The following is a 26,445-nucleotide window of genomic DNA, read 5'->3' as shown; positions in this document are numbered from 1 at the left end:
AGCAAGATTATACTGAGTTAAACTTTTTATAAAATCACTGGTAAAGTTATTCGATTTTTAGTTTGAAAAATATTGTGTACTCTTTAGAATCAAAAAGATTATATAATAAATGTTTAAAATTTGATAAAAAGGGTTTTTAAGTAAACATTTTTTGATATATAAATATGTTCAAAAATTTACCATAAATAACAAAAATGTTTATAAATTTTTCTTTCACTTGAGGTAAGCCAAAAATCCTTTAAGGGTATTTGTGAATTCGCTGCTTCTTGGTAATAAGTTATGTTTTCCACGTTTAGTACTAAAAATAGTCTTAGGGTTTTGCTTTTATTTGCTGGCGTATAAATCCGGTTTAAATCTCAGGTCTATCTCTCCCTTGCCTCTATGTGACATTTTTGCAATAATCCTCGTAAGATAGACTTCTTCTCTTTCTTTTTTCTATAAATTCAAAATGTTTAATGATTTATTTGAGCCCATGGAATCACCTTGCTTATCCATCTGCTAATCTAAGATATAACCATTAAAGTCTTATCGCTCCTATATGCCACAATTTGCCAAGCAAAATTTCACTTCCACTGAACTCAAATTCATCAATGTCGTTTGACTTTTGGATGTCAACAAACTCTGCAGAATTGATGGTCTGAAAAAGCTTTTAAGCTGCCAATAGCACATGCAGGAACTCCCAAACTTTCGTACCCTTCGCAATCGTTATTTCAATGTAAACAATTCAATTGCATAAACATGCCAAAAGGAAAATACAACAAAACTTTTTTTTTTTATGGCGAAGGAATGAAATAAATTCTAACAATTTGATTCAATCAGAGGCGAAACGATATCGAATACTTGGGACTGCCTTTGTCACCTTTATAAGAAAATGGAAACTTTGCCGAAAAAAGTTATTTAAAACATTTTCCCTTTTCGCCCATTTCTTCTAGCATTTTTCCATCCCAGACTTTTCTTCATTGTTTGCGTTTGAAGAAAAATGCGTTTTTCATGCTAATGTCAAACCTTAATAGATGGCTCCCACCCACTTTTTAGCAACGGAAAATCCTTGTACAGAGGCGTGGCACTCCCACCTTTACCAAACATGTGTTCAGAGAGATTTTCTGGTGGCATTTCCATTTTGGGGATAAACGATCGGTTGGGGGTCATCGCTGGCTGAGTTATTTCACTCTAGAGATTTTCCAATTGAACTGCTTTGACTTTCGAGCTGCCTTAGTTTATTGGGAGGGCGTGGTGGTCGAAAGAGGCCAGGCAAATATAGCCAATTTAAAAAGTTTTCTCGTCAGGCATTAAATTGACCTAAATAGTTTAGAGTGGCCTGAGGAAAGTCGACATAAATTCCGTTAAATAACTGACTTTGTTAGACTTGTGAAGGTCTTTATTGCTAGGACAAACTAATTTAAGTTAGAAATCTCTTCAAGAATCTCTGAAACCTCAATAGAACTCACTAAGTGCAAATAATAAGTAGGTTAAGCTAGTTTTTCAGACTTAATTAGTAAGAGTTATTCCTCAGCCCTTTCATTCCCAAAATAATTTTCCTTAGCCCAAAACTAGACCTTCTATTGACCAATTAATCGGAATTTCCATTCATTGGCTGCCCTGTTTATCCACAATATTGGCCATTGCCTAGGCCTCCGTATAATGAAAACAATAAACATAACTTGGCTCTAAAGATGTGGCCTTTTCCTTGGCCATAAATAGGCAAATAAACACTGGGAAACGACCTCAAACAAGTTGGGAGAAATGCAACAGCTGCAAAGGCCATAACCAACAGTCAAAACAAAGATCATTCTGAAATATATTTACCATACACACTGTGATAACGTCTTTTTTTACGGTATATTTACTTTGTTCGTTGATGTGGCATAAAAAATATTTATTAACTGACTCGGAACAAAAATGTTGACTTGACTTGACCCGGCCCCATCCTTGACCGCAAGGATTTGGATTTCAGCATGTTTGCACTGGCTTCGAGTTCGAGTTTGGGAGAAGTTCGTAGCTTGGACAGGACAATTGATGGACAAACATATTAGATAGATAGATATATAGGAGTATGTCTATATATATATATCTACGGGGTGTGTATTTGCGTGTGTCCAAACACAGACACTACAACTATAGTTCAGTTAACTAAAACATACACCCAAGTGCTCACACACGACAGTTATTTGCTTTTATGGCAGACTGAGCCCTCGCCCCCCTTTCCTGTCTGCTGAAATCTGGACATGCTGTGTACGTCAGTTGGTTGAACAGTTTATCCTGCATATAAACTTCAACAACATACACAACATGCTCCCGGTTTAGGCTAACTCTCCATCACCCCACCTTCTGATATTGTACCATTCCACCATCCTATTGGCCTACAACTATTTCCGCTTACTGCTAAACAAATCCCAGCTAGCAAAACATTTCGGTTCGAGTAACAATGGACGCACAACGCTACGTATACGCAATATTGGCAGTTGGCATATTATTGGAGTTTCGTCATTGAATTGACGGATCGAAGGGGCTGGGATTGACTGGTTAGAATGGGATGAGGTGAGGTAGAGATGAGTTCGATTGAGAGCAAAACACAAGCCAAGTCTTTAACCCAGCCAGCCTCATTTAATATGTTGACAACTTGATAAATTGTTTTGCATGAACATATTTTGCCTTCGGGTGAATCGTTTAATTGGACTGAGAATTGAATGGAATGGCACTGAATTGGAGCTGACAATTGGCTTTTTGATAGGTTTTGTTAGGGAGCGGGCAGGAAAGTTTGTATTACATTGATATGTACAAAAAAAATCAAACATCGTACTTGGAAAAAAATGGTGAAATTTTATATTATTGGAAGGATATATTTGTATTGGTTTAAAATGATTTAAGTCTTTATTAATCTAAACTTTAAACTTTAAACTTCAAATAAAGGTAATTTTTTCAGATCAGATCAGGAGGAGGTAGTTTTTATTCGTTTTTTTTAAATGACAAATTTTGTGATGTTACTTCAAAAATGGTTGTGCCACATATCTGAGATTTTGCCAAGAGGGTGCCAAGTGATAAAAGAGATAACGTGAAGAAAAAACCCGAATGTGGCATAAAAAAGTCTGCGTAAAAAAGATGTCACCAGCTGTCGCCGACAATCTTAATATTTGATGTGGAAACACGCAGCGAGGCAACAGCTGTGACCCCAATACAATGTTCGGGCTGGGGAAAACCCTCAAAGCCCAACCCTGGATTCTATACAAAACGCCAAACATTAACAATTTAATGCATTTGCCAAAATAAAATGCATAAATTTGATATGCTAAATTAAACCTGCAAAAAGGTTACCACTTATATACGAAATCAGTTTGCCATAGTTGATTATAATGATGATGGGCGATGGACTACTGGGCTTGATTTTCATGTGATTTACAAGGGTCCTAAATGAAAAGTAGGGGTTGTAGGGGTTTTCCTTCTCTTTTTATGGCTGGGCAAATGAGATGCCATTGTTGGCCGTTGCCACTGTAAAATGCCAGAAACAATTTAATGCTTCATTGATAACCGCACATATGCGACCGACCCCTGTGACTGACAGCACAGACTTATCTTGGTTTTCCTTTCTTTTCTTTTCACTTTTTGGGTTTTCCACGGCCAAAAAAAAAAAAAAACTTGTCCTCAAAAGGAATCGAACTGAAAGAAAGAACGGTATTTGCCGTCTTCAACTGTGCGATAAACATATGAAAAATGCACATGCGGTGGGCCAAGTTCAATTCCAGAGGCCAAAAGTTTACGCCACTTAATAGAACTTGACGCAAATTCAATTACAACATGGCTGCTCCACTCACACCCGGATGGCGGAAAAACTTGCAAAGAAATTGGCGGAAAAACGCTGGCAGTCAACTTTTACTCCCCAAAAAAAAACCAAAAAGGGAAGGCAGGTTTTCTTAGCACGTTGGGTATTGGGAATTACATTTTTCTTATCAATTTTTAAAAAATTGGAGTTGGAATTCAGTGGCTTAGTTTTAGGACTAATTTTTACTTTTTAATAAAACTCCATTTATTAATTTAGAGAACATTTTGAAGTAGTGTAAACCTAATTTGTTGTCTTAAGATTTCTATAAACATTGTCAACGCCAAAGGCTGTTTTTATTTGAAATAGAGAAAATGGTTCGAAAGAAACTCCAAATGGAATCGAAGTTTTTCCCCGAGTTGCGGGCTTGTGGGCAGGCTCCTTTACTTCGGCAACACTTTTGTCTGCAATTAGCAAATAAAACTTGGCTTATTTTCGGTGGGTAAATGAGGCGTGGTCCGCTCGGTTGGGTGTCTTGAGAAACTTTTGCAATCACTTTCGTTTGCATTCATTATTGGTCGAGGAAAAAGGATTTGACTGCCAGCAATTCCTTGGGCTTGGGTCAACTCGAAAGTCAGCGAAAATCTCCACTTATTCAGTTGGAAAAGTTTTTGTTTGGGCCATTGAATTTATCGATGGAATTTTAGAGTGGAATTGATATTAATTATTAAAAGTTGTTAAAGTTAATTAAAATATTTGACTTAAATCTAAAGTTTGGAAGGTTCCTTAGTCAGAATGTTGGTTTTTATTCTTGATTTATGATTAAAATATATAGAACTAAATCTCAAACTTTAAATTTTTTAGTTTAACACGTTTGTAACGATATTTTGCACAAAAACTTAATTATTTATTTTTATTTCCTATTCCTATTTATAGGCTTAAAAACTTAAAAATGAATAAATAATGATAACCCTAAAGCGCCAATTTTATAATTGGTACATTTTGGAACTAGTATTTGAGAGATCTACACCACAAACTTACACATAAGTTATCTACATGTCAATGTCAATAACATTAGCTTTGCTTCTCCCCTGACTAGGTGGCGCCACTTTTTTTGTTCTTAAAGGAGAAATATTTGGAAAACTTTTTAAAATGAATTTCCTTTACCATTTACTTACCACCAATGACCAAATATTATTTGTTAATACAAAGAATACTGGAAGAAGAAATATAAATACATAATTTTGTATAAAAATAAGTAATAAATTCTATAAATAATTTAAATAAAAACTCATGAAATAAAAGCACGTAACAAAAAACAACTTCCGGTTACGTTGCAAACTTGTCCTAATTAGTTAGTTCAAAGCCAATGCAATAAACAGAAAATACCTCCAACCTGACCTGATTGTAATGGAATTCTGGCCTGGCTTTTCCATAAATACGTGACCAGTTCTCGATTTAGGGCCAAAGTGTCGACGACCAACGATGCAGTCTTTCAAGAAACTCCGACTGGCATTGACCTTAGTGCTAATTTTGTGTCTGACCAATAGTTTTGTGGAATCAAGAAGATGGGGAAAGTCAGTGAAATTACATCTGCACAGAGAATCGAATCACACCAAGATACTGAAGAGTTTTCACAGCCAAAAGTTGAGACTCAAAGAGAAACTAAGCCCAACTACTACCACGGATTTAGAGATCACCTCGTTAACTGTAACTGGAACAACGCTTTCCAAAGATAACCTAATCAACTCTCACAACACCGAGTACTACGTAACAGCTTCTTTTGGAAGTCCTCAATCTCAGCAGGCCACTCTTCTCGTAGACACAGCCTCTGCAAATCTACTGGTCTATTCTTCGGAGTTCGTAAAAACTTCTTGTTCGAAACACAATGGCTATAATTCCAGTTTATCGCAAACTTATCAGGCCAATGGAACAGCCTTTCAGATACAGTTTGCATCGCAGGATGTCCTAACTGGTATTCTCTCCACGGATACCTTTACCTTAGGCGACTTGGCCGTAAAAAATCAGACTTTTGCTGAAATAAATTCATCATCTCAGAATTTGTGCAATCGCTCGAACTTCGATGGGATCCTAGGACTGGGACTTCCTCAGATAGCCATTGATGGAGTGACCACCCCTCTGGATAATATTGTGGATCAAGGACTCATCGATGATCCCATTTTTTCGTTCTTACGTCAATCGAAACGCTTCGGATGCCAGTAATGGTGGAGAACTGCTGCTTGGCGGTTCGGATCCTACACTTTATAGCGGATGTTTGACATATGTGCCACTCTCCAAAGTGGGATTCTGGCAGATCACCGTTGGACAAGTTAAGATTGGTAGTAAGAAGCTCTGTTCCAACTGCCAGGCCATCTTCGATGTGGGAACTTCTTTGATAATCGTACCTTGTGCTGGTCTCAAAATCATAAACAAAAAATTGGGTCTTAAGGAAACCGACAAGAAGAACGGCGTCTATATCATTGACTGCAGTAAGGTGTCAAAATTGCCGAATATCGTTCTGAATATTGGATGGAAGGACTTTACTCTCACTCCATCGGACTATGTTCTCAATTACAGTGGAACCTGCGTATCCGGTTTTTCGAGTCTCTCTGACTGTAAGGGAGAGCAAATCAATGACGATGGCGAGGACTTGAATGATCTCTGGGTGCTGGGCGATGTGTTCTTTGGAGCCTTCTTCGTTTTGTTTGATTTTGGACTCAAACTTATCGGCGTTGCTCCTAAAGTTTAAGGGAATAATTTCATATTTTTAAACTTCTGGTAGGCTTATAAATAAATATAAACATTTGGTGGCAGATTTTCTATATATAAGTTGTTTATTTAAAAATAAAATAAATGACTAAAGTGTTGCTCTTGACAAACCACTTTAAATAATATGAATGAATAACATTTTGAAGAAAAATCAATAACCTTTTCCAGGTCAAATAATTTGTTTACAACAAACTTGATTTTCTTATCAAAACATGCAATTACTTTCAAGACTTTTCCATTTGAAGTTCGCTGATTTACCTGGAAGTTTATCGAAAATCCCAACAGCCGAATTTAATTGCTTCGTTTCCCAATTTTATACACGGCACCAAGTCGTGTAAACAAAGGCCAAGATCGATAAGGACTATCGATCAAATGTGATATCTTCGGTGATCAATTTTTGGCCAGTTTTGTACTTATCACCGACCATATAAATAGCAGTGCCTCTAGGTTCCCTCTTCAGTCTAGCCCCAGACAATAAAAAGGGCAGCAGTTTATCTTTTATAAAAGTTACTAAAAATCTATAAAATAAAAATGTTCAAGTGGCTGGTTTTGTTGACCATCTTGGCTTTGGTCAGTGCTGAGATTCAGCGTATCAAGATCCATAAGAATCAAGATCATAAGAACACCCGTCAGCATCGCAAGCAGGCCATCAGGGCTTTGAAACATAAGTACCATCAAACGGACGATCTCGTCATCTATGACGATGGAGTTCCGATCTATGTGCAGCCTGATTATGGATACGATTATCCCAGCCAGAACTCGGATGACTACACACCCGAGGAACTGGGCAACTCGATGAATATGTATTACTATGGTGAAATTAGCATTGGAACTCCGCCGCAGTACTTCAATGTCATCTTCGATACGGGTTCTGCCAACTTGTGGATTCCTTCTTCCCAGTGCCTGGCCACCGATGTCGCCTGCCAGCAGCATAATCAGTACAATGCCAGTGCCTCCTCCACCTTTGTGTCCAGCGGTCAGAACTTCTCGATCCAATATGGAACTGGTAGTGTCACGGGTTACCTCGCCATTGATACGGTCATTATTAATGGTTTGGCCATCGCAAATCAGACCTTTGGAGAGGCAGTTTCTCAGCCGGGAGACAGTTTCACCGATGTCGTTTTCGATGGCATTCTGGGCATGGGTTTCCAGCAAATCGCCGAGGATAATGTAGTGCCTCCGTTTTACAATCTCTACGAACAGGGTCTTATTGATGAGCCAGTCTTTGGTTTCTACTTGGCCAGGAATGGTTCCTCCGACGAGGGAGGTCAACTAGCTCTGGGTGGAACCGATGAAAGCCTCATCGATGGTGAGATGACCTATACATCGGTGACCCAGCAGGGTTACTGGCAGTTCAGTGTGAACAACATCACTTGGAATGGAACCGTGGTTTCGGATGGTTGCCAGGCAATCGCCGATACGGGTACCTCTCTGATTGCCTGTCCTCCGGCTGCCTATACCCAGGTTAACTCCCTGATTGGCGCCATGCTTATCGAGGGAGATTACTATGTGCCTTGCTCCACTGTGGACTCACTGCCTGTTTTGACCTTCAACATTGGTGGCACCAACTTTGATCTTCCTTCCTCGGTTTATATCCAAACCTACACCGAAGGCAACTACACCAGCTGCATGTCCACTTTCACTTATATTGGAACCGATTTCTGGATCTTGGGAGATGTCTTCCTGGGCCAGTACTACTCCGAGTTTGATTTTGGCCAGAACCGCGTGGGTTTCGCTAATCTGGCTTAGATCTTTGACGAACCAACGAACTAGGCTTAAAAATGGTTATAAAAATACAAAAAAATAAATAAATATATGCATAGAAAAGTTGGAATTTCAGTTTTTATTTTAGATTAACAAAAAGGCAAACTAGGCTATATATTTTTAAAGAACTTTTCTTTTTAATACTTTCCCCAGCTTAATGTTTATTTTGCTAGCTAGAAAACTTATAGATCCCACTGTAATTCTCTCTACGCATAATTAACGATTGCAGACACCTTCAAAAATGTTCGAATGCCAGAATGCTCTGCACTATCGCGTGTGAAATGCTTGGCTAAATGGTGTGAAACGATCAGCCTCAGCTGCAGAGCTTCAGCAATCTCAGAGAACGAAGCCAAGTCAAGCTATAAATACGTGACCAAATAGGCCTCAATTGTCAAATCGAAAACTTCGACCATGAAGGTCAATTGGTACTGTCAAAATTTATTGCTGTTCTGGCTAACAGTTTTGGCCCTCTTTGCCATTAAAGTGGAGGCCCGAAAGAGTCTTAAATTAGGATTATACAAGAATCCTGAACCGATTGAAGAGAATCTAAAGAACGAACTAAGAACGCTGTCAATTAAACAAAAGTTAAAAGTTGATTCAACTGTGATTTCGTCCAAAACAAAAACAAATAATGTTGGACCAAAGGTAGCCAAGCTGGGAAATCTCTACAACACGGAGTATTACACATCCTTACTGTTTGGAAATCCTCCGCAAGCTTTGAATGTCCTTATCGATACTGGTTCTGCGAATTTGTGGGTCCTTTCAAGCAAGTGCCCAGACACGGTTAAGTCCTGTGCAAATCACGACAAGTACAACTCCAGTGCTTCCACAACCTACAAGGCTATCAACACGCCATTCACCATTGAATATGGATCCGATTCGGAGGGAGGAGTTATAGCACTTTCTGGCTTTGAATCTCAAGATACAGTAAACATTGCTGGTTTTGCTATAAAGAATCAAGTTTTTTCGGAGATTACCAATACGCCAGAGACAGCATTTCTTAAGTCATCGTTCGATGGAATTCTTGGCTTGGGATTCTCAAGCATAGCCATTGATAATATCACTCCACCCTTCTACAACTTAGTGTCACAAGGTCTGATAAAAAGTTCTGTATTCTCTATTTACTTGAATAGAAATGGCACGAATGCGGTTAATGGTGGTGAGCTGATTTTGGGAGGCACTGATTCGACTCTGTATAGTGGATGTTTGACCTATGTCCCAGTCTCAACTCCAGGATATTGGCAATTCACAATGACTAGTGGAAAGTTGAAGGACTTTAAGTTCTGTACAAATTGCGAAGCTATACTTGATGTGGGTACTTCCCTAATTGTTATACCTGAGGCTGTCCTGGATGACATCAACGAAATGTTGGGTGTACTTAACCCTAAGGACTCGAGTAGTGTCTTTTTGGTCAATTGCTCAAGGATCAGTGAGTTTCCGGATGTAATCTTTACCATTGCACGTCGAGAGTTCCGATTGAAGTCTAGCGATTACGTTCTTCGTTATGGGAATACTTGTGTTTCGGGTTTTACTAGCTTGAAAGGCAACACCTTGGTGATTCTTGGCGAGATCTTCTTGGGAGTTTACTTTACGGTTTATGATATTTTTTACAAACTTATTGGACTTGCACCAGCGGTTCATTGAGGATAAAACAAGTTTTCTTTTTCACTTTTTCAATATGTTTTTATAAAAACTAACTTACACAGAAATTTATATATTTTAAACTCCTACTAACAAATAAATATTACCCCTCTAGAAAACCAAAACTACACCCCTTTTTAATTTGATTTGCGTTTCAATAAATTTTCTGAGTTTATTAAATTTAACCATAAATCACATATTCCAGTTCAAGTCTCATATTTTAACCCACTTTACGTGCGAATTTAAAGAAATATGAAAAAGATAAATTCCACATGGCAAAACTATAAAAACCAGGGGACTGACTAGGAACCGAACTAGTGCTCCACCATGAACTTACGTGTGATTATCCTACTTTTTTGCCTGATCGTGTTTGTGGATGGTAAAAAAGTTCACAGATTTCGATTGGAAAGGCACTCCAGGCGGCACCACAAGGTTCCACATGCCCATCTGCATTTGCAATTCCGTAATGCCCTGAGAAGAAAGTACGGATATACACCACTGCGTACAGTGAATGCTGTCAATGTAACCAGTGACTCTAGTAAGGGGACTGTGGTCAACGAACCGTTGGTAAATTCCTATGAGACCAACTTTTTCGGAACTATTTCCGCTGGTGGACAGCCATTTACGATGCAGTTCGATACAGGATCTTCAGACATTTGGGTGCCCAGTTCCCATTGCAAGTTTTGTATTAAACAATGCGGTAACAAATTCTTCCAGGCATCCAAGTCGAAATCTTTTCATTCAAGCGGCGTTCCATTTTCAATCACCTATGGATCTGGATCTGTGCAGGGCATTGTGGCATCGGATAATGTTGGTTTTGGAGATCTAAAAATCCAGAGTCAGGGAATTGGCTTGGTCAACATATCCGACTCGTGCTCTGTTTTTGATGGAATCGCTGGCTTAGCTTTTAGTGCACTTTCCATGACCAACTCTGTACCGATATTCCAGCAAATGATTGACCAAAAATTGGTAGAGCAGCCAATATTTTCATTTCACCTGAAAAGTGGCTCCACCGATGGTGGTTCAATGATACTCGGTGGATCGAACTCAAGTCTGTACTATGGTCCGTTGACTTACACAAACTTGACCGAGGTCAAGTACTGGACCTTTCAAATGGATTTCATTGAGGTTCATGGGAAAAGTTCAAGACGTTGTGATACGGGATGCAAGGCCATAATGGACACGGGAACCTCACTGATCGTTGGTCCTGTGATTGATGTTCTCTATATAAACAAAGCTATAGGAGCCGAGCATAATGCCACATATGATCTGTATATTGTTGACTGTTCTACCATTGCCCAACTTCCGATTATAGTATTTGGCATCGCGGGCAAGGAGTTCTATATAAAGCCACAGACCTATGTGATTGTATATCAGGACTTTTGCTTCTCCGGCTTTATGGATATGCGTGGTCTGACTTACTGGATCATCGGAGATGTGTTTCTCAGGGAGAACTATGTGGAGTTCGATTGGGCTAGAAAAAGAATTGGTATAGCACCGGCTGTTTAACGGGATTAAAATGTATTTATTTACTTGGTATAATGTTTTTTTTATTAATGGTGTTACAAGATTAGAATTGAATGCTATGTTTTATATTATATAAAGCAAGATGCAAGTTTATTATTTTATCTACAATTTTTAGTGATGAAAGGTTGGTTTTTACTGATGTAAACAAAACTGAGTTAAGTAATTACAAAAATCTAAATGTCTGAAATGTCTGAAGTCTGACCTTTGAATTGGTGCACACATCTTATTTGTGATTTCCTGCTGGGGGTTCCTTTCCGTTTGGTGTATTTCCACCTCCACCGCCTGACTGTCCACCGTTGCCCCCATAAATGGCACGTGGCAGACGAGGTTGCTGTTGTTGCTGGCGAAGCTGCTGATTTGACCGCAAATTTTGAGCCATTAATTGCCGGTAAAGCAACGCAATATCATTGGGATTGGCATGAGCCAATCCTGCCAAATCCCCGATACTGGGAACTGCTCCAGTACGATGTTGCTGCTGGTGCTGATGTTGCTGTTGGTTTGTGCGCAAGTTACCGGCCATTATTTGCTGATAGAGCAAAGCCAGATCATTGGCATTGGAAAAATTCAATCCTCCCAAGTCTCCTGCAAATGAGTTTCCCGCTTGACGATGTTGCTGCTGCTGGTGGGGCTGCTGCTGCTGGTTTTGCTGCTGGTGCTGGTGTTGCTGCTGCTGGTGTTGCTGCTGCTGGTATTGCTGCTGCTGTGTTGGGTTTGCCCCTTGTTGCTGCACTGTTTTATGTTGCAAGTGGATATGGTTATGCGGTGGATTTAGCTGTGGCTGCGGCTGCGATTGGTGGTGCATCTGATGGTAGAACTGAGGAAATGGTATCTCATTGAAATTTTTGACGCCGTTGCGATTGTTGTTGTTATTGTTGTCGGTGCCAGGTTGACGAGGATGATGCTGCTGCTGTTGTTGTTTATGTTGATTCTGCTGATGGTGCTGTTGTTGCTGCTGATGTTGTTGCTGCTGCTGCTGCTGTTGTTGTTGTTGCTGCTGCTTCTGTAGTTGCTGCTGCCTTTGCTGATAGGCGCACTAAAATATGAAATATGTTAGTCTTAGTAGCTAAATAAGCTCTCAGGAAAAACTTGGAATATAAAATAAAATATCTAGAATCCATATCTCACCCCCAAACAGTTTGTCACGGAGGTAGCTCGTTCTGTTTCCGCAGCTTGTCGCCGTTCATATAAAGGAACCGACATGGCAGATCGTTCGATAACCGGTGTTGAATGCCAAGCTTGATTCGCCATCGTTCCCAGACCAGCTAAACAGATGGCAGTGTCCTTGGGAAAGTCCAGAAAGCTTTCCCCGAAGAGGGAATAATTCTCGGCGGCCTTAAAGAAATTTGGACTGCCATATTCCGGATAACCTGTGGTATCTCCATAAAGTACCCGCTCCACTTCTGACAAGTAAATGCTGGCATTATCGTTAGCCGGTGGCTTACTAACGGTTTCATTTCCAGAACCACTTCCAGATTCAGTTCCAGATCCGGTTCCTGATGCATTTCCAGGACTATCATTTCCTGATTCATTTTCTGTTGCAGTTCCACAGTTTGGCACAAAATGCTCGGGCTGCTCCACGAGCCCCAGGGAAATATCATCAGGTGTTACGGACCAGATTTTCATAGCCAGTTGAGCGGATATATTGGCTAAGAAAAACAACAGATTTTAAGAAACATGAATCAAAAAAATTTAATAGAACATTTTACCTTGAGTAGCAGCCTCAGTTTCCATGGCATCCAAGTCATCAAATACAACTTCACTCTTAAAATTGTTATTATTCTCGGCCATTAGGATATTAAATACAGAAACTATAAATTTAGAACAATTTTCAATGAACTTCTTCAAATAATAATCTTCAACCTGTGTCTGCCAGCTCCCGAGACTGAATGAGATTTAAATAAAAACCTTAGTAATCAAGTGCAAGCCGAAGCGATTCTCACTGCTTTTGTTTATAAACTTATTCGGGCTTGGGTTACAGTACGCGTGTAAACATTAAAATTATTTACGCTACGGCACACAAAATGAGGAACCCCAGGAAATCGCCAAAGAACACAAAAAATTCACATGCTCGGCAAAAAAGTTTCAGGTTGATGGGCAGCACTGTATGGAAATTTTCGCAGAACTACAAAATCAATAAAAATTTTAATTTCAGAGGCACTTTCTTTTGTTCTTTAAATATTATTGGATAATAAACCAATTTGTTTATGTATTTACTTATTTTTTTTATTTAACTATATTACTTAAGAAACACTTAAAACCCGATTTGGTGTTATTTTACACATTGAAATATTATTTTTAAATTTTTCTTACCTAATTTAAAAGTTGGTGCTAACAATGTTTAAATGTTAAAAATCTTAAGCAAAATATTGACAAAATAAATGTAAAATAATAAATATTTCGGACGGTCAGAAGTTACCGGAAACAGCGCAAGCGCAAATGTTAAAAAATGCGCTGCAGTGTGACCGTTTAACCAAAAACATGAGTTCCTTTAATTGTCCGTCGATTTACATACACATAAAAATCCAAGTTTAAAAACAAATTGGTTCACGTGTCGTTAGATGAGGAATATATAACTGGTTTGAGTAGGTTGTCAAAAATGAATCGCCAAAAATATTGAAACTTTTAAGCACGACACGAAAAAAGGAATTTTGGAGAGTATATTTAGCAAAATGATTAAATTTTCAATGGTAACTATGTTGGACTGTAATGTTATTTAGTTTATTAGATTGCAAACAAAATTTATTCTCAACAGTAGTACTTTTATTTTAAAAGTTTTAACAAAGCTGTACACAAATATTACACAATGGGCCCTAAGTTAAAAATTAAACAAAGCGTCAGGACATGCAAATACAAATCAGTTAACAGGCTCTGTAATGGCATAACAGAATCCGGCTCCAGCGCCGCACAATTTAACTGGTGGCAGCTCTAAAAGGGTTGGAGTACATCTATAAAAGGAAAATATAAAGTTAAATCATAAATTTATTAGTTTTATCCAATTTTAGCTACTTACAAATTTTCAGTGCTGTTGTTACCACAATTTCCATGCTCGTTCCATCCCCAGGTGTAAACCTCTCCAGCCGTAGACCTCAACAGCCCGTGCTCGGCACCCATATGAATCCTAGCCGGACTCTGATCCTCTGGAAGCTTTAAGCGAAGTGGTGTGGGTATAGCCTGCTGATCGCTGAACGAGCCGATTCCCAATTGACCATAGCAATTGCGACCCCATACGAGGATCTCATTGTTCTTCAGCACTGCTGCATTGTGGGTCCAACCCACTGCCAATTGCCGCACATCCTCCTCGAACTGAAAGGCATTGGACTGTCCGAATTTATTGTCTCCTAATGTGAGGATTCTCTTAGTGCTGCCGCCACCCAATTCGCTTAGATCTACGCACTTGAGCAGCATATGATTCTGCCCACTTGAAATGGAAACTATCCGAAGTTCATTGGGGTTATGAGCCTGTATCTTGACCGTATTGCAGCGGTGCAGGCAGGTGGCCGTTATATCAAGCTCGATAGGCGGAGGATCCATGATCCTGAGTCGTCCGAACACATAGATTTTGTTGTCCTGTGTTAGGACAGCACAATGTCGCAGGCCAAAGCTGATCCTTAAAGCGGATTCTTCCCGGGGAAGTTTCACTGGCATGGGTCGTCTAACGGCTATAAATCCCCGCTGGCAAATGCCTAACTGCTGGAAGGCATTCGAGCCCCAGACATAAAGGCGTTTGGTCACCGTAATGGCTCCTGAAATGTCCCAACCACAACTGATGGTTTCCACTGGTACTTCCTACAATAAAAGTGCAATAAAGATTACCTTTGAGATGTAAATTTCTTTTGATTACCTACCCCAAAATATTCGGTGGGAATCATCTTGAACTCGTTGTGGCACTCCTCCGTCGAGTCAAGTCCAAGTTGACCACGATTGTTCCATCCGCAGGCATGTACCCTTCCATTTGTGTCGAGAATGAGGACGTGGCCACCACCTCCACGAATGAATTTAACTTGGGGGGCGGCGAAGGAGCACCTGGTCACCCGCTGCGGTGTCATGCACAATTCGGACTCAAAGCCAAGGCCGAGCTGGCCGTGAGAATTGGCACCCTAAGACATGGGGAAAAAAAGGGCGAAAAGCCAACCAAAGGAAATCACTCATTAATTTGCAATGCAAATGCAATCGCCAAAAGACGATGTCTCTGTTTTTTTGTAGTACTCATTGCAGGGTAGAGTAGTTTTTGGTAAAAGTTTAGAAAATTCTAACAAATGCTATTCCTAAAGCTCCTATTTTATATTCTTAGCTAAAAATTAGATTTATCGACAATATTCACTTGATTTCTTGCCTTTCGACTTATTGCTTTCATAGCTTTAAAATTCTCTTAAATTGACAAATAAAAGAAACAGTACAAATAACCAATTTGAGAATACAAGTCCAAAAAACATTTAAGGAGATAAGTTCAAAGTTAACTACTAGCCATGAAGATTTGTAAAACAATCCAGAGATAAGATTACTTCGTACTTCAAGGGTGTTAAGCCTTTCGGTTTCTTAAAGCGGATTACTATATAGTGTTAGTCCTACCCAGGCGTAAACCTCCATGTTGGTGACCACCAGTTGCTCGTTTCGCGCTGAACTTCCGGTTGTTGTTCGTCGCCGCTTATTTCCCGGTGATTTAATGCGCCGCAGTCACGACAAGAATGCGGCAGCAAACCAGTGATTTCGACTCCTCGATGGCCTCCAATGCTGCTCCTTGAGCCTCCAGAAACGTTCTTCCGCCTTTGGTAGCTCATGTAAAACTGAGGCTTGGCTCTGCCGCTGGAATTACTTTTATAACTCACGTTTCTATTAGTTTTTTGGCGTCGCATGCACACAAAATGTAAACAATGCAAATGAGTAGAGTTGCCAGACTTTGGTACACAGCTGATTTGTTAACATGGCTCTGGTAAATAACAGATAAATGTTAATTTTATTATAGTTCCCGCCAAGCCAACTTTTTAAATACTCCAGATTACTTATTTAAATTAAATTCAAAATTATTTTTTGAGAACTCAGCTAATAACACTTTGATTTCATTTAATGCCTCATTTGGTTATGGGCATAACGATTATATAACACTACCGGATGGGCGTACAAATCGTGTCAAGCTCATATAAATATATTCTAATTAAAAGCAATAAAAGTTCAGGGCGAAGGTTAAAGTGCATGCAATTTTAATTAAGTTTTAATTGTCGGGCTTGGGTCAAGAAAGCCACCCTAGTTAGCCACAATGTGAGTTTGTCCAAGAAAAAAGGGAAAAGGGAAATTAATGAAAGAAAAAAGGAAAGGAACGAAGTTGTGAATTCCTAGAAATACAAGATGATAAAACTTATTATTATAATTATAAAAATAATAATCCAACATTAACAAGAAGAAATTCTACCTTAAGTAGAGTGACTTACATGAATTTAACATTGTTAAGTAGAAATAGTACAGTAAAACTTTTTTCTAACAAGTTTATTATTTTAATATATAAAATTGAAAAATCAAGTTCGTAGTAATCCTCTTACAGGTAAACTGGTTTTTAATTACACAAAAATCACGTCGCTTGTAAAGCCAAGCTACACAAATGGGCAACTGGCGCTAACAGCAGGACATTACAAAGCTGCTATGTTCGACTGGCATGCAATGTGGCCAGGACCTCCTGCCCCACCCCTCGCCAATTCAACACACCTTCTCATGTGAAGAATGCACTGTGGATTCGCATTTGCAATTCAAAAATGAGCCACACATTCAAGCGGCAAAGGGTGGCCGCCCCTAAACGCTAGAAATGAAAACTGATGATTTTCACTTGATACCCGCAAACGAAGAAAATCCATGCAAGAAAAGACGGCAGCTCCACATGCAATCGAAGGTGCCCAAAGGCAATGGAAATCCCTTTTGAATTGCAATGGCAGTCAATTAAGACCACGGGGAATTAACATGTTCAACGTCAGATTTGAATAGAGAAATCCAAAGGAAGGCGGAACTTTAATTGGCCTTGCAGATTAAGGAAACGATAGATAATATTTGAAATTTAAATTTAAGAGCATTTAAAAGTCGCTTAAGTGGATTTCACTTTGCGGCTACTTTTTTGTGAGTCCAGTATGAATTGTTATCCCTATTTCTTGGCGCGAATATGACGGGTTTATATGAGCGTTTCCGTTTTGCTGTGGTCAGCTCAGATATATATGACGGGAAATCCCCATAAAGCCATAAGCAATCAAAGAAAATGAGAAATGTACTGTTTAAGTAGGTGTTCATTAATTCAGGGTGGTATAAAATAATAATAATGCAATAAACTTAATTGAATTAAATTAAAGTGCATTTGCATGCAATTCATAACATAAAATGAATATTTTCGCATTTTTAAAGTAATTTCTTTAAGATTAAATAGGATTATTATATTTCATCTAAGTTCTTAAGAACTTTTAAACTATTAACATTTTGGCGGTAATTTATTCTATTGTTCATTAACATACCAATGTTATAGACTGCTGTTAAGCAACATTAGCAGTGTTGCAAAATATTGGCAGCCCAAAATTGTGCAGCACTGTTAACAAAAAACCCGCCAAAGATTCGAATTCAAATATTGGGTTGTCATTAATATTATGGTTCTGTCATTCAAGAACCTCGTGTACGATCCGTATACGGATAAGTGTATTTCGAAGGACTAGTTATAAGGCTTTACTTGCATTCATGCACGCGTGCATGTGTGTGTATTTGCGCATATGTGAGCGTTCCCAGTGGAGTAATTTAAACGTAAAGGACACGTGACTCCATTTCCTGTATGTTTTTGGCATCTTTACGACTTTTTGTCTGTTGGTTGTCACATTTTTCTCGCTTTTTGTAGCCTCTGCGTGTTGAGTTGGTTTCGTGTGTTGTGTTTTCTTTTTTTGCCAAAGTCACTTTTGTTGTTCCTTTCCGTTTTTTGTGCTAAAAAGAGACATTTTTTTGCTGTTTTCGAAATTAAATCTAATTTGATGTGCAAATGTGTTGTGTCGGCAACGGCGCTTTGTTATTAGCCGCACTCTCCGGCACGTTTTGCAGACCCTCTTCTTTTGTTTCAACTTGTCCTTACCAACTTTGCAGCTACAGTGAGCATTCGAAAAGTGTTTCAAATTATTAAAAATGTAAAATTATTATCCAAACTTGAAATATATTGATATGAAGGTGTATTCTTCTTTATTTTAAGCTTTAAATAAATGTTCAATTTTTAAATAAAATTTTTATTTTTTAATTTAAAAAGATACCACTGTATATTTTTTTTGCCCCTCTGAATTAACAGTTAACGAGTAAATGGCTTACGTTTTTTATTTTCCCCACACTTTTTTTGTACCTCCTCCCTTTTGTGGTTTCATTTTCATTGCAAGTTGCATTTTGTTTGTTTTTCGCTTACGCTTTACTTTCTTTTTTGCTCCCTGTGGCTAGCACATTGGCAGCAAAGCAAGGACAACGCCAACGTGTGATAAGCCAAAGTGGCAAAGTTGTTGTGGGGTGGTGGATGGGAAAATCGGAAAAGGAAGGAAGGAAGTTCTGCTGATCGGGAAAGCTGCCGATTGGCACTTGCAATTAAGCGTTTGGCTTCAAATGTCATCGGTTGGCCAGAACGTTTTTAAATTAACTTATCTGATTAAAGGATTTTGTAAATTTTAAATGCTTGTGGGACTCAAAGGGTCTTTAATCTCTATGGGTAACTCTCTTTAAATAAATGTTAGCATTGGCAAATGAAATCTGGAATCCCCAACCTCTCAAATTTCCATGGCATGTCAAAAAAGCAATTCCATATTTTCCGACGACCAAAACGAATTTTGAATATCAGCGGGACACAAGTCATGACGACCACTAATCATGACTGTGGTCCGTGCTGTTGTCTATTGTGTAGAGGACATTTGGACAGAGGACTAGAGCCATCGGGGAAAACCTCACTCTTTTCGCACCACAACCACCTGCAACTCCATAACTGACATAATCGAAATACAGAAGCCAGAGCTGCACCGCAATGGCTGTCAAATTATGAAAATGGAATAGTTTCTGGTGTGGCTGACACTTTAAATGAAATTTGAAAAGCAATCAGACCGCAGAACCCCTCGGTGTTGCCCTAATTGCTCAATCAAAAAACGTATGCAATTCCATGGGGTAAATCAAGCTGACGCTAGAAAATGCATTTTCCAAGCCAAAAGAAACTAAATTTTATACTTAAACTTTGCCACAAAGACATGGCCAAAAACGGATGGCTTGGCGATGATGGGGTGAGGTGCGCGGATGAGCGGAAGTGTTTGGCGGTTTTTCTGGGGGAAAACGAATGAAAGTGATTGCCACAAGCAACAGCCAAAGACAACAATGCCAAACTTTGGCTGTGCCAAGGAGTTTTAACCAAGAGCGGGTCGGAAAATGAAGGAAGGGAGCTGGGAAAATACGGAGAAAAAGAGGGTTCAGGGATGAGGATTCTGGGTAGCGGAAACGGAAGCGCATTGAGCAAAGTTGCAGTTGTTGGCTTTTGTTTCGCCATCTCTCCAACGCCAGAGCAAAGCAATTTAAGTTAAACAAGCGCTCAACGTCCTCCCCGCTTTGCCTTTACTCAGTTTTCCCCGCCCATTTCCCCATTTCCCATTCCCGACCATCATCAGTGTCCTTTATTCCCGCGTTGCGCACAATGTAAATGTCAAATATTTTTCAAAATCCTTCGTTGCGCTCGGATTTGTTGCTAGCACTTTTCAAAAATTGTTTTCCCTGATTGACTTAAAGTTTTACTGCTTTTCGCTACTGCCAAATCTCAGGAACTTAGCTGGTACTACTTAGCAATATATCAAATGGGTGGAATTTTCACAAGAAATTGATTTCGTAGTGAAAGCTTTAAATATTTTGAAGATAATTAATGGAAATAGAGGGAATTGAAGTCAAGATCTCAAGATTAATCAGAATAGTTTTCCCAACCATCTAATAACATTGGAAGTACTCAAACGCAATCCTTAAGTTATTGAATATTTAATATTAATTTATGGCCAGGCCAAAGCCACCGACAAAGCCCAGCCTAGATTTGGGCCCAAAGTTTTGTTCGATAATTGCGGGCGGAAGCCCTATTTTGGTTTGGTTTTCCTCAGTTTTCCTCGACTGCTGCAACGCTGGCTCGATAATTATTATGTAAATTGCTTAAAAATTCACCGCAGGTATACCCAAAGGATTCACTTTGCCTTAGTTTTCCCCGACTTTCCACCCCACGTTTCCCCTCTGAGACGTCGTCTGGCAGCCGTTGCGCTGCATTAAGCTTGATTGCATTAAGTTTGCTTTCCTCTTTCCAAAAGGTGCAAGATGGGGTTTTCCGGGAGCCTTGGTGGGGAAGGTGGGTATGGTATCCCTTCAGTTTCCGGTCGAGGCGCTCTCACATTGCCCTTGCCTTGCCCGATTTCATTGCGCTTTAATCTATGCACTTTGAATTTCTTAGCCGGCATTCCGTATTAGCCAAATTTTCGCATGCTCCGTTGCATGCCTCTCGGTTTTTCACGGGGCTCGGGATTGGGTGAAATACTTCATTGAACTATCGTCGGGGCACTGTGGACTTTTTTTGAGATTTTTAAGTTTTAAAATAATTTTGAAATTTTCATTTAGGTCTAAAAAAGTTTAATTTTCTTTGAAAATGTTATTATTATTTTTTATTTATCTTAATAAACCTTTTCTATTTTATATTTTACTATTATTGATTCAATAAAATATCTTTTATCTATGTATCTTTGTCAAACTGAAATATTTCCCCACTGTAAACTGCTAAGAGCCTGTGAAAATTTGCCTTGTTGAGCTTGACAGGATATTGATGACCTGCACCTTCAGGGGATTCCCATTTTCCACAACTTCCGCCATCATCATCATCATCATCATCATCTAACTTGTCTGTCGATGCAAAAGCAATTTAATCTTTAGAGATTTTAACACATATTCTACTGTACATGCATGAGTTACTTCCGTTTCCTATTTCTAACATCTTCCTGTTGAGCATGATGTGATTACTATGCTCTCTATTGTTTTTGTTTGATGCTAATTATTAATTTGTGTGTTATTAGGGAAATGGCAAATGACTATATTTTATTGAATTTTAATGAATTTTTTATTGGTTTGGCATTGGAAAATGGTAAGTTTTTGCTGAAGTTAGGTAACTAAGTTACACGTTTTAAGATTAAATTATCCCTCTATAAGGAGTTTTATCTTGCTTGACCACTTTATTAATCTGCTAAAATGTAATCTTTAAGGCAAAGATATGTAAACTGAACCCCATAAATACCAATTTAAATGTAATTGAAAAGTACAAAAGGCTGATCCTGTTACTTCAAATATTTCAATTACTTAAATGGATTTTCGCAGGCTATACCTAGAATCCTTTTAAGCTGAAATCCTCCACATACACCTACGTATATATATAGTATATTTTAATCCTCTGCTGTTACTCTAACCATTGCTATTTCTCAATCCGAATCCAAAGTTGGCCTCAAGTGCCGCATCGCAGTTTATGCAAATGAGGCGTTGCCGCCGCTCTTGCGGTTCTGTACGCCGTCTGTCTAACTGACAGGACCTCTATCTCTATTTCCAACTGGATGTGTGCATTGTGTCCTTGTCTTGGTCTAAATTGCCAGCAGCCTTTCAGCCACGCCCCCCTGACGGCCAGCTTAGTCTGCCTTTCGTGCCCAGTGGGCAACTAATTATTTGTTAACATAACACGAGTGGCAATTTAAATGCAATTAGGTTCGGCCTGGGCCTGGGCCTGGGCCAGGACCTCGGACCATGCTCATTAGGAGAACTTGGGTCGTTCGATTGAATGGAGATTTCAATTGGCAATTTAAATCGTTTCAATTGCCAAGTTGGCAAGAAACTTAATGAGCATTTCGGATTTATGAGGGCGTCTTCAATCGATATAGATGGCAATATTGCAAATATATTTAGCATAAATCTAAGCTTTATTAAGCCCCTACAAATACTGAAAGGCAGTTTGTTACAACTTCTTTTGATCTTTAATAATTCTCTATATTTTAAGCCAAATTTAGGACAAGCATTCTTGAAATAAACTTTTACCTGCACTACAAACAATTCACTTTTTCCTGAATAAATTCAATTTGTGCTCAACAATGCATGACTTCCAATTGACAATTTAATTACAAAGCCAGTGAGTGACACAGAAAGCTAAAAATTATGTCTGCACACCGAAAAATCCTCAACCTGAAGACAGGAAAACTCCCAGTCACTGGGCTCTTCATTTTGCATCCATCCACCGAGCTCATCTCCATTTGAATCTGCATTGCTTTTTTTTGTCTAGAGGAAATCTATTTAAACAAGTTCCTTCTTGCAAATTGCATTCGTCTACGACTTTTGGGTCCGAAGCCGACCAAATGCGATTACATGGGCCACAACACAAAAGGCGGTGGACAGTACAGGGACAGAAGGACCAGAACTTGCCAGATGTCCTAGTGTTTTTGGCATTGTCCTAGCTGGACGGAGTGACCAGAGATCAAGCTGCTAAATCTCTGCTTGTTTGCTGCATGTGTTTTACTCTGTATCATCTGGGGTATCAGGTATTTGTTAAGGGGATTACATAACACAGACTCAGTTTGAAAGGTAAGGAATGAATGCTAAGAGAAGGAAGGAAGGCTGGAAGTAGTTGCAATTAACACTTGCTTAGAAGGAGGAAAACAATTTCTTAGGTTATGGGATAAGGTTAGAATTGGTCAAATAACATCTATAATTCTGAAACTTAATAGAAGGGTATCCTTTAGTCTGCAAGACCTACCTTTTTTCAACTCCAAACGGATGCGTAAACCCGTAATGCACCTAAGCCACAAGATTTTTCCGGCGGCAATGGGAAATAAAAGTACGCAGTAAATGACGAAAGGAAAATGGGAAAAAACATAAGTAAAGGGCTCGAAGAGTGGACAAATGTGTGTCCTGCAATGAAATGCATGCAAATGAGCTGAATAATGAGCACTTCATGCCCCTTCCAGCCACCGACCTCTGACCTCTGGACAATCCTTTTGTGGCACTAATTTCCTCCAGAGCAGCCAGCCAGTCGGTTGTTCCCTCTTCTTCTGTCAGGGTCGAAAGTGTCAGTAAGTCAACAAGAATGCACTCTGACACCGCCTGAAGGAGTTGAAGGAGGGAAATCGTGGGGGAGGCTGGGGGCCATACTTTGAAAGCACTGAGAAAAATTATTGGAAATTAATTATAATTCTTTCAAGAAAGAACTCTTATTGAAAATGAAATTGGATATTTGTAAGGTAAAAATCGCAGATGAAGTTGAAGATATAAACTTGAGATTCTTAGGTAATATCTAATCTTTTCTTTCAGTGAAGCAATCTGTGCCATGCTTGACTCTGTTGGCCAGTCGTAGTCCACTCGACACTTTGAATGTCATTAAGCTGTCCGTCCAATCTGGATGCCAGTACCCATGATGTCCCCCCTGTTTTCTCTTCAGTGATCCTCCAGCTCCTCTATCACCTTGTCCTTCGTCCGGACACTTAGTCAATGTCTCACTAACAATCGTCAACAGGCTCAAGCAGCGTAGGGCAACAATCATGGCTGCCTGTCCCCTGTTCTTTGCTCTTGTTGTCACCCTTCCATTGTCAAGAATCCAGAACCCAGAAATCCTCCCGAAAGTACTCTGACTTTGTTTGCCTGCCTGCTGGTATTTGCTGCTCGTATATGTTGAATGCATTTTGGTCCAAAAGAACGTTTGTCAATTTTACGCTTGTCGACTTTGTGAATTGCCATTTTTTTTTGTCGTCCTGGGCGAGAGACTCCTGTATTATTGCTGTATGCAAAACGCGTCCTGCGTGTTGTAATTGTCCTAAGTCCGACACTACCGGTCAAGTTTTTTGGGGTGGAGACGCAGATGGTCCAGGTGAAATATGCTCCGAAAAATACCTGTGAAACAGGTGAGCCCAATGACAAAGCAGGGCTCGAAAAAATGCTGGCAAAAAGTTAACTGGCAGATGGCAGGACAAGTGACTGATATATTGTGAGTTTTCCAAAGGTTTTTCCGTTTAGCAGCAAGGCAAATATTAGAGATTTGGGAGACTTGGTTTCGCCTTTGGCTAGAAATTTAGACTATTCTTTCTGATATACAATATTTATACAATATTTATGAAATTAGAAAATAAAATATAAATATGTAAATCAACAATTAATTACCTCCTAACATCCTGCTAACTAATAACTTTTAATTTGTCAGATCATCTGCTGACCGCTGACTTCAAAGTGACCTCTGAAAAAGTAAACCCTCAGAGGAGGAAAAACTTTTTCCTCGCTGAGGAATATGACCGCGATGCCTTGGCTCTCCGGATGACACCGCTGACATGGTATATCCCTAATCGCCGATGGCTGAGTGCAAAACGCAGCGCCCGAGGCGACAGTAGCATTTAGGGGCTTATTAAATTGCCATTACCTAAGCCGGACATCATCATCATTTTCGCCCAGGGCCGCTGTGCATACGAAGGCTCGGCATTTGCCACTCAAGTGCGGGATTAGCGGCGATGATGACAACAGCTTGACAGCCAGCAGGTCCATTAGGGTGGCGCGGATGGTGGGCGTGGTCCATGGAGGTAGAGCCAACGGCAAAGCCGAAGGTAAAGGTAAAGGGGATTCAGGTGAGTTGTGGATGCCTGACGAGCTTAGGTGGCCAGCGAGGAGCTCGGAGCAGGATACCCACACGTCCAGAGGGCCAAAATATAGCTAGCTGCGATGCACTGGCGGAAAAGTTTGGGAATGAAAATGGAATTATTTTTACGATATAAAACTCGTCTTGAATTTGCATAATTGCCAAAAACTTATATTTTGATATTTACATTTCTAAACATTTTTAAAATCCCGATTCGAGACAAAATCAAGCTTTTAAATATAATAATTTATAAATATAAAAACATGCTAACATTCTGAAATCTATTTCTCCGAATTTTACAAGTAAATAAGATTTTCCAGTGCTCAAAATAAATCCCCACAAAATATTTAACATTTAAATGGGCAGAAATTAACTGAAGCTGTCAGGCCAGCCGGAAAGTGGGTGGAAAAAAAGGTGGGCGGATGAGGTGAGTGAAAGAACTTGCCACACAGTAAATGCGAAATAATCCACAAAAGCCGAAACGACAGCACCGAAACACACAATGTGCAGTAAAAGTCGGGGAGCCAGCGACAACAAAAGCCAGGACTCTTGAATGGCTACACCGCCAGGACCCAGCTGTTCCAAATCCCGCAAAGAGTCCGAAATATATATAACCAAAGGGCCAAAGCCTTAATCTGCTTTAAATGGCAAAGAGATTTTTGCGTGCTCTAACAATCCGCCCTACCCCAAACCGCAGTCATACGGCAAATATCAAGTGCATCATCATGGTCGTCAAGGAGCAAAAGGACAGGACAGTTTGAAAGAACGGGACAAGGACGAGGCCAAAACTGCATTAACTTGCCCCCTGCCTCGAAATCGAGCAGCCAGTGAAGCTCTATAGCCTTTAAACTTGACAAATACACTGTGCGTGTTAAATATATTAAAAAAATTAACTTAAAAGTTTAGTTAAATTAAAAATTTTAAACTTTTTTATTTAAAAACCAAAGATAGGGGTCTTGAAATTATTTTTATACTTTTTAATAATGAAGACAGCTTGGTTTTCAGATGAAACTTTTATTAAATTTAAATGGAAAATAAATAAGGATTGTAAGGTATATAATTTCTTTCAATTTAATATTTTATATATATTTTTTGAAATATTATTTTAATCATAATTTAAGATAATTCGCTTAGTGCATCTTGGACGTCCTTGGCTCACAACACAACATCGTTATTATCGCAATGAGCGCTGTAAAGTACCGAATAATCTACAGGATAATGAGCATGAATGAACGAGAGCGTTTTCCTTTTTTATTTATTTTCTGTTTTTTATTTTTTTTTTTAATGGTATAAACCGAATATTTTCTGAAGTGAATAGTGAATAGCCGAAAGAGGAGGGACGCAAACTCTC

General features: G+C 39.3%; 6 protein-coding genes across 6 annotated transcripts; 4 read left to right on the top strand and 2 right to left on the bottom strand.

Annotated features, from left to right (window-relative positions):
- The first annotated feature begins 5,103 nt into the window (after nucleotides 1-5,103).
- LOC108110878 (aspartic proteinase A1) lies at nucleotides 5,104-6,567 on the top strand. Its single transcript, XM_017220134.2, is given in 2 exon segments — nucleotides 5,104-5,944; nucleotides 5,946-6,567. Coding segments are annotated over 2 exon segments (1,263 nt in total). The 5' UTR covers nucleotides 5,104-5,239; the 3' UTR covers nucleotides 6,504-6,567.
- A 404-nt stretch (nucleotides 6,568-6,971) lies between these two features.
- Nucleotides 6,972-8,353, top strand: LOC108110840 (lysosomal aspartic protease). Its single transcript, XM_017220085.2, has one exon. It carries the CDS (start codon nucleotides 7,055-7,057, stop codon nucleotides 8,270-8,272), a length of 1,218 nt encoding a protein of 405 aa, XP_017075574.2. The 5' UTR covers nucleotides 6,972-7,054; the 3' UTR covers nucleotides 8,273-8,353.
- A 333-nt stretch (nucleotides 8,354-8,686) lies between these two features.
- Nucleotides 8,687-10,006, top strand: LOC108110849 (lysosomal aspartic protease). Its single transcript, XM_017220097.2, has one exon. The coding sequence runs from the start codon at nucleotides 8,699-8,701 to the stop codon at nucleotides 9,929-9,931; it is 1,233 nt and encodes a 410-aa protein (XP_017075586.2). The 5' UTR covers nucleotides 8,687-8,698; the 3' UTR covers nucleotides 9,932-10,006.
- Nucleotides 10,007-10,255: 249 nt separating this feature from the next.
- Nucleotides 10,256-11,461, top strand: LOC108111198 (phytepsin). Its single transcript, XM_017220597.2, has one exon. The coding sequence runs from the start codon at nucleotides 10,256-10,258 to the stop codon at nucleotides 11,435-11,437; it is 1,182 nt and encodes a 393-aa protein (XP_017076086.2). The 3' UTR covers nucleotides 11,438-11,461.
- A 190-nt stretch (nucleotides 11,462-11,651) lies between these two features.
- LOC108111181 (nuclear transcription factor Y subunit beta) lies at nucleotides 11,652-14,123 on the bottom strand. Its single transcript, XM_017220567.2, has 4 exons — nucleotides 13,968-14,123; nucleotides 13,162-13,337; nucleotides 12,581-13,101; nucleotides 11,652-12,488 (listed from the first exon to the last, which is right to left on the bottom strand). Exons 2-4 carry the CDS (start codon nucleotides 13,241-13,243, stop codon nucleotides 11,679-11,681), a joined length of 1,413 nt encoding a protein of 470 aa, XP_017076056.2. The 5' UTR covers nucleotides 13,244-13,337; nucleotides 13,968-14,123; the 3' UTR covers nucleotides 11,652-11,678.
- A 70-nt stretch (nucleotides 14,124-14,193) lies between these two features.
- Nucleotides 14,194-16,321, bottom strand: LOC108111207 (secretion-regulating guanine nucleotide exchange factor). Its single transcript, XM_017220608.2, has 4 exons — nucleotides 16,025-16,321; nucleotides 15,301-15,552; nucleotides 14,466-15,241; nucleotides 14,194-14,400 (listed from the first exon to the last, which is right to left on the bottom strand). Exons 1-4 carry the CDS (start codon nucleotides 16,040-16,042, stop codon nucleotides 14,310-14,312), a joined length of 1,137 nt encoding a protein of 378 aa, XP_017076097.1. The 5' UTR covers nucleotides 16,043-16,321; the 3' UTR covers nucleotides 14,194-14,309.
- Nucleotides 16,322-26,445: the final 10,124 nt, after the last annotated feature.

This window comes from Drosophila eugracilis, unplaced genomic scaffold (assembly GCF_018153835.1).
Source record: "Drosophila eugracilis isolate 14026-0451.02 unplaced genomic scaffold, ASM1815383v1 contig_575, whole genome shotgun sequence".
NCBI classification, from domain to species: domain Eukaryota; kingdom Metazoa; phylum Arthropoda; class Insecta; order Diptera; family Drosophilidae; genus Drosophila; species Drosophila eugracilis.
Note: the sequence above shows the minus strand (reverse complement) of the source record. Positions and strands in the feature narration are given on the sequence as shown.